The sequence below is a fragment of the Capra hircus genome, chromosome 5, assembly GCF_001704415.2.
Source record: "Capra hircus breed San Clemente chromosome 5, ASM170441v1, whole genome shotgun sequence".
Classification (NCBI taxonomy): Eukaryota; Metazoa; Chordata; class Mammalia; order Artiodactyla; family Bovidae; genus Capra; species Capra hircus.
Window position 1 is genome coordinate 63,250,391 of NC_030812.1, and position 14,591 is coordinate 63,264,981.

Genomic DNA, 14,591 nt, shown 5'->3' on the forward strand with positions numbered 1-14,591 from the left:
TTCCCTAGAAAGGGAGCGGGAGGTTCCAGGTCCCTGAAGCCGTGGCGCGGTCGGAACTTCCAGGTCCCGCCTTTGCCCGCGTCACCCCTGCCGCCCCCACCCCGAGGGGCACCCCTCTTTGGCGTGGACCCAGCCAGGTCCTGCCCGCTGCCCCCCGCCAGCCGGGTGTGGCTGCGGTCACCGGGCGCCTCCGCCCGGCACCTCCCACCGCCGGCTTCGCCCCTCCTCTCTCGGGGTTGCGCGCCCTCCCGGCAGGTTCAATCCCCGTGGGGCCCGGGAGCACCGCGGCCCCTGTGCGTCCTCGCTCCCCACGCCCTAGCAGTCGAGACCCGGCCCCCGGCACCTGCGCGCCGCTGGGTCCTCTCCGAGCGGCCGCGGCCGGCGGACTGGGCATGCTCAGCTGTGGGGCGGCCGGGAGCCGCGGGAGCCGAGCGCATGCCTTCGCGGGACCGGGCGCCCGCCGTCCAGGGGCGCGGCACGCAGGCGGCCGCTGTCGCCGACGCCCGGGCCAGCCTGCGCAGGACGCGGGCCAGGATGGCCTCTCTCACGGCATACGGTAACGGCGGCTGATCGCGGGCTCTTGGGGCGCCTTGGGCGGCCGGGACCCTGGAGCCGTCCGATCATCCCGGGAAACTTCGGGGTTCGGCTCCCGAGAGGGTCTGGGAGGGAGGGAGCAGGCTGCAGCGCGCGCTGGCCTGGGGCTGGAGGGGTGGTAGTTGGAGGCTGCCTGGAATCTGGGAAGGGGTAGTTTGTGGAGTCCGGGAGGTAAAAACGCCTAAATTTTGGGTGTTTGCGGGCTTTGGGACTCCGGAAAATATTCCTTCCTCTTCTTACCACCGAGAGGAAGGGATACGGGTGTTGAGTCTTTTTCTAACGGTGTGAAGCTAGGAGTTCGATCTGCGTTCAGTCCTTGCTCATCTTGTCCCTGACTGACCTTGAACAAGTTATTTAAACTTTTCTGCGCTTGCATTTCTCCATCTGTAAATTAGGAATGAGAACATCTCTCTTGACAGATGCTATGGGGTTAAATTATATGCACCAAAATATGCTTTTAATACAGAAAAACTCAGCTTGGAAATAATAGTTACATGGAAATGGAAGATAGTTTTCCCTTCCCAGTTTATTGTTAAAGAAATATATTTCTTAATTATTATTTTTAAGGCATTGTATAATTCTGAAGGAACATGAAATCAGTGTGAAGGTTTCAGACTCAGCTAGAAATCCTGGCCGCTGGGGAAACCAACAAGCCTCTTTATCAACATTTCTGCTTGCGTGGAAAAAGCAATTCTCTTTCGTCCTTTATCAGAGATGCTGCTGAGAATGGGTTATATGAGGCAGAAACTCAAGTAGACCTCTTCCCTTAACCTGGCTTGCGATCAGTTTCTGTGATAACGTTTACTTTAGGCATTTTAAACATGGAAGTACTGAGCAGTGATTGGGGGATGTTCTGAGAGGACATCTCAGAGCCAGGGCTCCTTGGGAGGGAAATTGTTGCCATTTGGCATGGACACTTAATTCTCCAGGCCAAGGATGTCCCCTGCTCATTTTCCTAAGGTTAAAGGGGTGAGTCTCCTTTCCTTGGGATTTAAACTGACATGACTGAAGCGACTTAGCAGCAGCAGCAAATGATCACTCAGGTGGCTCTGAGGGTTTGCAATCGATGCTTGGGAACCTAACAAATTGTGAGCAGATTACAAATTGCATACTAGTAGCCTTTTTTTTTTTTTGAATTAAACTCAGAGCATTTTCTGCAGAGATTTGGGTTGTTTTTGTCCCTGCTGCACATTTAGCACATAACATTGTCATTCTTGGGTTACCATTTGGGGATAATTCAACATTATGATCGGTTTTTAGTCCTATTCATTGGTAGAAATCTATTTTTACACCTTTTCCTATCAGAGAGAGCTAACTTCTGGATTTTACATGATGTTAGATTTCACATGCTTGTCTAGTGGATGTCAGTAATAGGTTTTACATAATAATCGGTTCCATGATTTTCTAGAAGCTTTAAAAGCTTAATTGGGCAGCCAGGTGGAGAAAATGAAGTCAGAAGTGAAACTAAAAAGCAAGTATATTTCAGTAATTAAAGGAAAAAGTGGCAGATCTTTTTTTTTTTTTTTTTCTTTTACAACTAGGAGTTGTATAGTTTCTCTTTAGAACCTTACAGGGAACTGAGACAGATTTAAGTAAATATATCAGTTAAAATTTGTGCTATTTTAAATATATTCTTTACACACTGTTCTCCCTCCCCTGAACCATCCCTAAAGTGGATACTCTTGGCCTCTAAGTGCACATTAGTTTCTTTGTTTACGCTGAGGTGACCCAAGACACAACAAGATAAATTAACCTATCTAGGTTTTCAACCTGAGTTGAATGACTGAATGAGTTCAGGAAAAACAAACCGAGCACATTCAATACATTCCTCATCCACTGGATGCTGTTGAGTTTATTTTCTGATGAGAGTTTGGTCCAATTCTGGAACCTTCATCTCTCTGAACATCAAACTGCTTTAAAAAAATATCCCCTTTCAATTCTGTTGGATTTGGGTTTAGATATTATGATGGGGGATCATCCAAGTTTCTTGTCTAGAATTTAGAGGGTTCAATTTTTATATTCAATTGACTGATTTAATAAATGCTTTTAATCCTATCTTTAACACAGGGACTGTCAAGAGAATGAACAGTTACACTGTAGACCGTGTGTGTTTTAGGTTCCTAAGAGAGAAATTTGACTTATGTATGCATTTCATTAGCAGCAGGCTCCAGTTAAACCTCATTAGCTTCCCAACCAAATTTGCATTTTTGATCCTATGTTGGAATTGCTTTTTCTGTAGTTTGGTGTGAATTTTTACATTCAGGCAGCCATCTAGATATGTATCTTCTAGAAACATGGAATGAAATTAGGGTAATTAATAACTGTAATATGTCCTTGAAGAAATACATGTTCAGTGGATGATGCAGTTTAAAAAATTCTGGATTTTTAATGCCTCTACCTTTTGTACTCACTACTGATCTTTCTTTCCCTGTCCTCTCAGTGGTATAGGCTGTTGACCACATTTAGCTCATTATGTAACTATGTGCATGAGGCCAAGGATAGTGACAAGAGAGAAATGGCTGGGACTTGATTCATTCTTGGCCATCCAAAAGAAGGCCCAGGGGCTGTGTCCAAGCTGCATCAGGAAGGTACTTGTGGTGGGATCTGCTAGCCTGGCTTTGAGCTGTCAGCTTCCAGTCTTAGGAGGCTTAATAAGGGGACCGAGGAGCTTATAGAGCACAGTGGGAAAGATTTCAGATAAGGAAAGCCTCTCTGAGGAGACACTTGAGCAGAGGGGTGAATGAAGGAAAGGAGCAAGCCATTTTGAAGGTGGGGAAAGTGCATTCCTAGTAAAGGGAACAATTAGGTGCAAACGCCTTGGGACAGGAATGACTTTGTCACGTCCAAGGCTAGCTGGGAGGTCAGTGTGGCGAGAGCGGAGAGCCAGTAGAAGACGAGAAGGAAACGCAGTCAGAGCCAGTTTCGTTGTTATAGCTATTCTCCCCTCATTTCCCTGCTACTTCTTAAAAGGCTTCTCTGTGGATAGTTTTGTTGTTATAACTATTCTCTCCTCATTTCCCTTCTACTTCTTAAAGGGCTTCTTTCTTCCCGGCTTCTTTTTCTTGTTACTGTTTGCCTGGGTTCTGTCCTTGGCTTTCTAATCTCATTCTCAGCCATTCGGATGGCGTTGTTTAGACCTCTGCCAAATGGGAGACAGTGGCCCTGAGTGCAGAGTTGGTCTCTTAGCAGGAAGCCTGTAAACTGGGTGACAGAGTTGTAGGTAGAAGTGTGGGGTGTGCTGAGACACAATAACAACAGTACTTTGTGCAAATTAGCTCATTTAAATCTCACCACTACCTTTAAGAAACTAGTCCAATTTTAGCCCTGTATCCACTTGAGGAAATTCAGTCCCAGATACGCTGAAGAATTTACTTAATCTCACCTAATAAATGGGGAGCTCAAATACAGGCTGGAGAGTTTGGCTGGGGAGCCTGAGGCTGGGGAAGTTAGAAGAAGAGAAAAATGTGCTTGTTCACGCACATGTTCACCATGTATGCATGGCTCTGTGGATTAACCCAAGGAGTTAATGGGCTCGAGCAAAGGCCAAAGGCAGTGGATGACCAGAAGCTCAGAACTTCTGATTGGAAGAGGGTAGGAGAGGGGCACACTAAGGGCCAAGCCTAACTATGTAACATGGAAATGGAGGGAAGCAAAAAGGATGAGAGCCCAGGACGTATGTCCCTTCCTAGCGCTTTGTCTTTATTGGTGCATGCATGTTCGGTCACCTCTGACTCTTTGCAGCCCCGTGGACTGAAGCCCACCAGGCTCTTCTATCCATGGAATTTTCCAGGCAAGAATATGGATTGGGTTGCCATTTCCTATTCCAGGGGATCTTCCACATCCAGGGATCCAACTTGCATCTCTTGAGTCTCCTGCGTTGGCAGGTGGATTCTTTACTACTGCGCTGCCTATGAAGCCCTTGTCTTTATCCAGTGACTCCCAGATAGGAATCACCAACTTAGAGCTTCTTTTCTTGTTTGTAGTATGCTTGTCTAACCAGCTGTCTGCTTGACTTCTTCATGTGTATGTTCCTCTGGCATTGCAAACTCATTGTGCCCAAAACAGAATTCCTCTCCTGTACCTATATTCTGTAGAATTAGTCCAGCTAACTGAGCTCAAACTATGTTCCAGGCTCTACCCTGGAATACCAGAATAAATGAGATCTCACTCTCTCAGGATGGCAGCATCAGCTGGAGGAGCTAGACTCCTAAAGAGAATTATGATGCAATGTTGCAGGAGAGGGGCTGCGAGGAGTGAGGGAGAGGTTGGAAAGAGTTACCCAGAGGAGATGATGTTAAAAGTCCAACTGGGGAAGAAGGGTATTCCAGGGAGGGGCAACAGCATGAACAAAGGTGAGGGGAGCAACACAGTGTTGGTAGAGCATGACGTTCAAGACAGGAGAGGTTGGCAGGGGCCAGCATGCTCTATCTAGTACTGAGGCTGGAATCTTGGGAGTCATCTTTGAATCCTCTCTTATCAGCACACACTAACAGTGACCTTAGGCAAACAAATTCACCTCTGGGGCCTCAATTTTCTTATCTGCAAAATGGGATCTCTCTGAGGTTTAAATGCAACAGTACTTGTAAGAGCTTATGAGTGACACATAGTAAGTACTCAGTAAGCGTGGCTATTACTGTCAACTGCCTGTCTCAGCCCACGTACTCTCAACCACTAAGTTCCATTGATTCTTCTTCCTTAAAGTTTTTATCCTCTGGTTTTTCCTCTTCTTTCCCACTGCTCCTATCCTAGTCGAGGTCACTGCCAATTTTGACTGTAGTAGCAGCCTCCCAACTGTCTCTGCCTCTGTCCAAGCCTCTTTGATCCCAGTTGCAAATCGAATCCTGTTATTTCTATCCTTAAAACTCTCCAAGGGATACCCTCTGCTTGCAGGTCAAAGTCTGACTTCCCTACATTGACAAACAAGGCCGTTCAGGAGTTGTCCATCCTTCTTTCCTGCTGCTCTTGGTCCAGGCATCCAACTTTTTAGGGAGGGAGGTGGCTGATTGCGCCTGGTTTTCTCAGGTGTCTGGACTTGGCCCATCCTCTGAAACGCAGCCCCCTCCTCCTTTATGAGGTTCATGCCCCCTTGCTTTTGACCTCCCCATCCTACTGTGTTCCTCTCTTGGAACCTTTCAGATTACTCCTCTCCTGAACAACTTTTTTTTTGGTGGTATAATAAAGAATTCTCTCTGTGGGTTGTAAAGTCCCAAAGGCCGAGGACTACATCTTTTTTTTTTTTTTCAGTGCCTATAATACCTTTAAAAAAACAAACAAACTATTTATTTACTTATTTGGTTGCACCAGGTCTTAGTTTTGGCACTTCACTGCAGCATGCAAGATCTTTAGTCTCAGCATTGGAACACTTAGTTGCAGCATGTGAGACCTGATTCCCTGACCAGTGATCAAACCCTTGTCCCCTGCATTGGGAGTGCAGAGTTTTAGCCACTGGACCACCAGGTAAGTCCCTGGTGCCTAGCACAGCAGCTGGCATATACTGGGTGAACAATCCTTGCCAGTCTGATTAACTAAAAGACTGAATGGGCAGTAGGAGAAGGTAGTACACCACACATACATTTTTAAGACTTCATTTTCCTATTGCAAATAGGTAACAAAACTTTTGGGCTTCCCAAGTGGCACAGCAGTAAGGAATCCACCTGCCAATGCAGGAAACACAGGTTTGATCTCTAGGTCAGGAAGATCCCCTAGCGTAGGAAATGGCAACTCTCTGCTATATTCTTGCCTGGAGAATCCCATGGAGAGAGTTGCCTGGTGGGCTATACAGTCCATGGGATCACAAAGAGTTGGACACAACTGAGCAGACACATACACAACAAAACTTTTATCCTTCAGAAAATAGGAATAAGCAACAGAGCAGAAGCGTCCACACTACGAGGTGAAATCTGAGGTATGCTAGTAGGCTAGAAGTCATGCTTTAGCTGCAAAAAAAATCTAAGGGGCTATTTGAAGGCATCTCTTGTTCTTGTCCTCCACCAACTGGCATGCTTGTTATTATGCAATCCAGGCATTCATTGTCAACATTGATTAGGATCCTTTTTGATTAAGAAGCTGCAGCAAAGCCTGCACAGATTAGTTTTTGACCTTCAGCCCTTCACACTTAAAAAATTTCTTTCTGGGGTAAAATTAAAATTTTATTTTGATCCTGTGAAGAAGCACTTTAATCTTTTCCTTTAAAACATGATGTTCTTTGTAATAGGCATGTGGATTTTACTATTAGAACTTAGTCCTAAACAAACTGTTCATGGCTATGGCTACTAACAAAGTTTCTAGAACAAACAATTCAACATATATTTTGTGAGTGCTTATTATGTGTCAGGCACTGTTGTGGGTTCTGGAAGTAAGAACAAAATTAAAACCATTTTCATGAATCTTAGTACATTGTAATTAATAATGCTGCTGCTGCTGCTAAGTCGCTTCAGTCGTGTCCGACTCCGTGCGACCCCATAGACGGCAGCCCACCAGGCTCCCTCTTCCCCGGGATTCTCCAGGCAAGAATACTGGAGTGGGTTGCCATTTCCTTCTCCAATGCAAGAAAGTGAAAAGTGAAAGTGAAGTCGCTCAGTCGTGTCCCGACTCTTCACGACCCCATGGACTGCAGCCTACCAGGCTCCTCTGTCCATGGGATTTTCCAGGCAAGAGTATTGGAGTGGGTTGCCATTGCCTTCTCTGTGAATAATGAGGTATGGATATTTACCTTCTGGAAAAAAATGACAAAGAATGTAGGCTTTTCAACACTGAATCAAAAAGGTACAAGGAGGAAACAAAAGGAAAGGAAAAGGTTTTCTCTGATTAGGATTCCTGGAAAGTCTTTTTGCCACTGTGTCTGTGAGAGTGGAACCAAAGGGAAGCTGAGATAATGACTATCAGGCCCTGTGTTTAAAATGCAGGAACGGTGACTGAAGTATTTGAAAGCTTGCTAGAGTCTTTGGCAAACATTTATTGTGCTTTTTATGTATTAGGCAGAGCCAGGCACTGTGGACACAAGGTGAATAAGCATTGACTTTGCCCTCCAGGGGTTTGGGTCTAGCTCAGGTCCAATGGGAGATGCAGAGGAGAGAACCATTCCTAGTACAGCAAGTCCCCTACATATGAACCGTCAAGCTGCAAACTTTCAAAGGTGCAAACATGCTTTCTGTCAAGGTCAGGTGTGAGTGAAACTGCAGCTTGTCCTCCATCTCCTGTCGCTGATGATCTTTCAGCTTTGTCATCTCCCACCTCATCTGCCTCCTCCAGGTAGTAACTCTTCTTGCCCGTTCACTTGGTGCCAATCTCTGTATGCTAGCTGTTGCACTGTTCAGTTCAGTCACTCAGTCGTGTCCGACTCTTTGTGACCCCATGGACTGCAGTGCGCCAGGCTTCCCTGTCCATCACCAACTCCTGGACCTTACTCAAACTCCTGTCCATTGAGTCGGTGATGCCATCCAACTATCTCATTCTCTGTTGCCCGCTTCTCCTTTTCAATCTTTTCCAGCATCAGGGTCTTTGCAAATGAGTCAGTTATTTGCATCAGGTGGCCGAAGTATTGGAGTCTCAGCTTTAGCATCAGTCTTTCCAATGAATATTCAGGACTGATTTCCTTTAGGATGGACTGGTTGGATCTCCTTGCAGTCCAAGGGATTGTACTGTACTAGTGTACTTTTCAAGGTACTGTATTGTAAGACTAAAAATGTTTATTTGTTGTGTTTGTTTTTTATGTATTATTTGTGTGAAAAGTATTATAAACCTACTATAGCACAGTACTATATAGGACTGTGTTAGTTGGGTACCTAGGCTAACTTTGTTGGACTTAAAAACAAATGGGGCTTTTGAACTCGTTCTTAGAACAGAACTTGTTTGTATGTTGGGAACTTACTACTATTACATCTGGTCCCTGCCCTGCCTGTCTCCTGGTGCTGCTGCCGTGTCACATGAAAAAGCAAAGACGAAAATGTTATGAAAACCTAGAAAGCCCTGGAGCATTATAGTACACAGCACTCTGGTGTGTTTAGTGTTGTTGTAGGGAAAGCTCTGTGGAGTGAAGCACACTCTACACTTTGATTAATTCATCAGCACCTTAGGGAGATTTTCCAAGGCACCAGTTCCTACCTGGGGCCAGCCTGCAGCTACTCTTGTGTGGTAGGCACTCAGTGTTTTTAAATGAATGAATTTCAGTCACAATGTAAAGGAAGAATTTGAGGCTCAGGGAGGTTAGGGGATGAGATACAGGCTATAGCAGCAAGGAGGAAAGGGTAGCCCTTGAATATTAAACTTTTCTGTAAGCCTGTAAAATACACAGCAGACATGGAGTAAATCACACCAGTATTCTAAGGAACATACATATGCACATATAGACACACATCCCACCCACATGATTGACATTTTGTTTTCTTACTAGTGGATTTTCTAGAGCATTTTATAAACAATTTTAAGTGATTTACAAAAAAAAAAGAAAAAACACCACGATGAAGATGTGGTAAGCAGTTGTAGCTCACTCTCCACATAATAAATATATCTTTTTAAAAAAATTAAATTTTATTTCTAGTATACTACTGTAGAGTGGTAATTAAATGAATTGTGAACTTTTTGATAATGTCAATAGTTATGTATCATTGTCAGTTTGGTAATTCTTGAGTTTCATCTGTCTATATGTATCAGCAGATTTCTAATATGTTTTTAAGGGTTTAATGAAAATATTTTCTTTTTTTCTTAGTATGTCTTTCCTTTCTTGTGGGTGAGATGTTCTCTCAGACTTTGTGGACTGTGGATTCCAAGGGAGGATTTTACCGGGGCTTTGAGACCCTAGACTGGTAGCAATGGCATGACCTGGGATTCTATTAGAAATGCAACCATCAATTGTATCTCAATAGTACTGAAAAATATGCAGAATTCCAGGCCCACCCAGAGCTATAAATCAAGCTCTTCACTCTAACAAATGTCCGAGTGATTTGCAGTCTCAAATTTTCTGTATTTTCACTAAAATTTTCCTTGCTCAACCAGTTATTAAGTATGTTAAAATCTTCCCCTCTGATGATGGATTTGTCAGTTTCTCCTTGTAGCTCTATTAATTTTTGCTTCATATATTTTGAGGTTATTTTATCTTAAATAGCTCAGATGTAACATTTTTTATATCTTCCTGAAGAATAGAACCTTTTATCGAATCTTCCTAAAACTTTTATCATTATTTATTACCCCCTTTATGCTTAATAATGCTTTTTGTCTTAAAACCTTTTTCATCTAAAATTAACATAGTACCTCTAGCTTTATTTGATTAGTGCTTGTTGTATCTTTTTATATCTTTTACGTTCAACATCTCTGTGTCCTTCTGTTATAGGTGTTTCTCTTATAAATAGCACTTAGTTGATTTTTTTTGTTTGTTTTCGAAATCCATTTCACAATCTCTTAACCAGCAAATTTAGACCATTTACATGTATTGTTATTACTAGTGTATTTGAACTTAATTCTACCATTTTATTTCATATTTTCTCTTTGTCTTATTTTTTCCTATCCTTTAATTCTCATTTATTCCCTCTAAGTTGAATTTTTTTGTCAATTTCCCTCTCCCATTCTTACTCACCATCTGTCTCCAGTAAAAAATTAATTTAAAAAGCACTAGGTTTGTCTTATACTAAGCCAATATTTCGGAGAAGGCAATGGCACCCCACTCCAGTACTCTTGCCTGGAAAATCCATGGACGGAGGAGGCTGGTAGGCTGCAGTCCATGGGGTGGCGAAGAGCTGGACACAACTGAGCGACTTTCTACTTTCATGCATTGGAGAAGGAAATGGCAACCCACTCCAGTGTTCTTGCCCGGAGAATCCCAGGGACAGGGAAGCCTGGTGGGCTGCTGTCTATGGGGTCGCACAGAGTCGGACACGACTGAAGCGACTTAGCAGCAGCAGCAGCAAGCCAATATTTGAGAACAGAGGCAAAGACAGAAAGAGGACAGATTATTAACGTAAGCTGGGTTAGGTGGGTTCCTACTGTATCTGGTGCTACATGTTCGACAGTCATTTATTTATTTATTTGATGAAATTCTACAGAGAATGAGATAGACATCAAATCATGGACCCTGTTTTCAGAGGCCACTTTAACAGGAATGTATGGCAAAACTTAACCCAACTTTATTTGTCTCAAATTATTTTGCGTATACTTATAATCAGTATGTTCTTGCAACAAAATCAGGTTGCTTTACAGTGTGTGTTAAATTCTGCTGTACAGCAAAGTGTATCAGTTATATGTTTCTATCTATTCTTTTTTATATTTTCTTCCTATTTAGGCCACCACAGAGCACTGAGCAGAGTTCCCTGTGCTATACAGTAGGTTCTCATTAATTATCTATTTTGTACATAGTGGTGTGTATATGTCAATCCCAACCTCCCAATTCATCCTACCTTCCCTTCCCCTCCTTGGTATCCATAAGTTTGTTCTTTACATCTGTGTCTCTGTTTGTGCTTTGCCAGTAAGTTCATCTGTACCATTTTTCTAGATCCCATGTATAAATGATAATATACATTTACTTTTCTCTTTCCTACGTCACCCTGGATGACAGTCTCTGCTGCTAAGTCACTTTAGTCGTGTCCAACTCTATGCAACCCCATAGACAGCAGCCCATCAGGCTCCCCCTTCCCTGGGATTCTCCAGGCAAGAACACTGGAGTGGGTTGCCATATCTCTGCATATGACACTTTTCTATTCCTTTTAAGGACTGAGTAGTATTCCATTGTATATATGTACACATCTTCTTTATCCATTCCTATGTTGAGGGACATTTAGTGTCCTAGCTATTGTAAATAATGCTTCAGTGAACATTGGGATGAAAAATGGAGAAGCTCTATACAGTCAGCAAAAAGAAGACCGGGAGCTGACTACGGCTGAGATCATGAACTCCTTATTGCCAAGTTCAAACTTAAACTGAAGAAAGTAGGGAAAACCACTAGACCATTCAAGTATGACCTAAATCAAATCCATTACGATTATACAGTGGAAGTGACAAATAGATTCAAGGGATTAGATCTGATAAAGTGCCTGAAGAACTGTGGATGGAAGTTCGTGACATTGTACAGGAGGCAGGGATCAAGACCATCCTCAAGAAGTGCAAAAAGGCAAAACTGAGATCTGAGGAGGAGGTCGGAGGAGGTCTGAGAAGGTCTGCTGCTGCTGCTAAGTCACTTCAGTCATGTCCGACTCTGTGTGACCCCATAGACGGCAGCACACCAGGCTCCCCTGTCCCTGGGATTCTCCAGGCAAGAACACCGGAGTGGGTTGCCATTTCCTTCTCCAATGCATGAAAGTGAAAAGTGAAAGTGAAGTCACTCAGTCGTGTCCGACCCTCAGCAGCCCCATGGACTGCAGCCTTCCAGGCTCCTCTGCCCATGGGATTTTCCAGGCAAGAGTACTGGAGTGGAGTGCCATTGCCTTCTCCGTGAGAAGGTCTGAGGAGGCCTTATAAATAGTTGTGAAAAGAAGAGAAGCAAAGGGCAAAGGAGAAAAAGAAAGATATACCCATTTGAATGCAGAATTCCAGAGAATAGCAAGGAGGGATAAGAAAGCCTTCCCCAGTGATCAGTGCAAAGAAAGAGAGGAAAACAATAGAATGGAAAAGACTAAAGATCTCTTCAAGAAAATTAGAAATACCAAGGGAACTTCTCATGCAAAGATGGGCTCAATAAAGGACAGAAATGGTTTGGACCTAACAGAAGCAGAAGATATTAAGAAGAGGTGGCAAGAATACACAGAAGAACTATACAAAAAAAGATTTTCATGACCCAGATAATCACAATGATGTGATCACTCACATAGAGGTAGATATCCTGGAATGTGAAGTCAAGTGGGCCTTAGGAAGAAGCATCACAATGAACAAAGCTAGTGGAGGTGATGAAATTCCTGTTGAACTATTTCAAATCCTAAAAGATGATGCTGTGAAAGTGCTGCACTCAACATGCCAGCAAATTTGGAAAACTCAGGAGTGGCCACAGGACTGGAAAAGGTCAGTTTTCATTCCAGTCCCAAAGAAAGGCAATGCCAAAGAATGCTCAAACTACCACACCATTGCACTCATCTCACACACTAGCAAAGTAATACTGAAAATTCTGCAAGCCAGTCTTCAACAGCATGTGAACCATGAACTTCCAGATGTTCAAGGTGGATTTACAAAAGGCAGAGGAACCAGAAATCAAATTGCCAACATCCATTGGATCATCAAAAAAGCAAGAGAGTTCCAGAAAAACATCTACTTCTGCTTTATTGACTACGCTAAAGCCGTTGACTGTGTGGATCACAACAAACTCTGGAAAATTCTTCAAGAGATGGGAATACCAGACCATCTGACCTGCTTCCTGAGAAATCTGTATGTAGGTCAGGAAGCAACAGTTAGAACTGGACATGGAACAACAGACTGGTTCCAAATCAGGAAAGGAGTATGTCAAGGCTGTATATTTTCACCTTGCTTATTTAACTTATATGCAGAGTACATCATGAGAAATGCTGGACTGGTTGAAGCACAAGCTGGAATTCAGATTGCTGTGAGAAATGTCAATCACCTCATATATGCAGATGACACCACCCTTATAGCAGAAAGCGAAGAAGAACTGAAGAGCCTCTTGATGAAAGTGAAAGAGGAGAGTGAAAAAGTTGTTTTAAAACTCAACATTCAGAAAACTAAAATCATGGCATCTGGTCCCATCACTTCATGGCAAATAGATGGGGAAACAATGGAAACAGTGACAGACTTTATTTTGGGGGGCTCCAAAATCACTGCAGATGGTGACTGTAGCCATGAAATTAAAAGACACTTACTCCTTGGAAGTAAAGTTATGACCATCCTGGACAGTATATTAAAAAGCAGAGGCATTACTTTGCCAACAAAGATTTGTCTAGTCAGAGCTAAAGTTTTTCCAGTGGTCATGTATGGATGTGAGAGTTGCACTATAAAGAAAGCTGAGGGCTGAAGAATTGATGCTTTTGAACTGTGGTGTTGGAGAAGACTGTTGAGAGTCCCTTGGACTGCAAGGGGTCCAACCAGTCCATTCTAAAGGAAATCAGTCCTGAATATTCATTGTAAGGACTGATGCTGAAGTTGAAACTCCAATACTTTGGCCACCTAATGGAAAGAACTGACTCATTTGAAAAGATCCTGATTCTGAGAAAGATTGAAGGTGGGAGGAAAAGGGGATGACGGAAGATGAGATGGGTGGATGGCATCACTGACTCAATGGACGTGAGTTTGAGTGAACTCCAGGAGTTGGTGATGGACAGGGAGGCCTGGCGTGTTGCAGTCCATGGGGTTGCAAAGAGTCGGACATGACTGAGTGATGGAACTGAACTGACTAATAATTTCAAATTATGGTCTTCTCAGGGTATATGCCCAACAAACCTAGGTTTTAATTCCAGCTTTGTGACTTCCCTGAAGTGTGATTCTGGGCAAGGTCTCTAATTTTGTGAGCCTCTAGATAGTGGGATAATCATACCTAACCTAAAAGAGTCTTTTTGGAGCACAAATGAAATAATGATGGAAACGAAGTAACGAATTTTTAGCTCAGTGCCTGACAAGGAGTATGTAGTCAATGACTACTGTTTTATGAATCCACCACCATTTCATATTCTTAGACATTTCATGCAGAATTTGCATTTCTACATCTTGCCCTACTGTAATTTCTGTCCCTCTTTATTTTTGTAAAAAAGCTATTGTATATACAGAGAGGTGGTCAAGACAGATTGATAATTTAACAAATAATTCTAAAATGAATACCTTGTGACCACCACCTAGGTCAGGAATAGGACATCCTCAGCACTGTGGCGCACACCCTCATTCCCTGTACTTTCTCACAATTCGAACGGTGTTCTTTCTTACCAAGTGAAATCACCATGCTGACTAATTATTTTTGTGCTAATTATTTTGATACTTTTCCTTACAGTTTTACCATCTATGTATGCATCTATAAATAATTCAATTTAGTTTTGTTGTTGAAATTTTCATAAATAGAGTCATACATCATTTGGGTA

The 14,591-nt window shown here is 43.1% G+C and overlaps 1 protein-coding gene across 5 annotated transcripts in view; it reads left to right on the top strand.

Moving 5' to 3' along the window:
• Positions 214 to 14,591, top strand: part of ANO4 (anoctamin 4) — a 433,131-nt gene continuing 418,753 nt past the window's right edge. For 3 of the 5 annotated variants that reach the window (XM_018048154.1, XM_018048157.1, XM_018048156.1), the window contains exon 1: positions 214 to 556. In XM_018048154.1, coding sequence (XP_017903643.1) covers positions 436 to 556 — 121 coding nt within the window. In that variant the 5' untranslated portion in view covers positions 214 to 435. The remainder of the gene's footprint in view (positions 557 to 14,591) is intronic. The other 2 variants (XM_018048153.1, XM_018048155.1) reach the window with 2 other exon arrangements.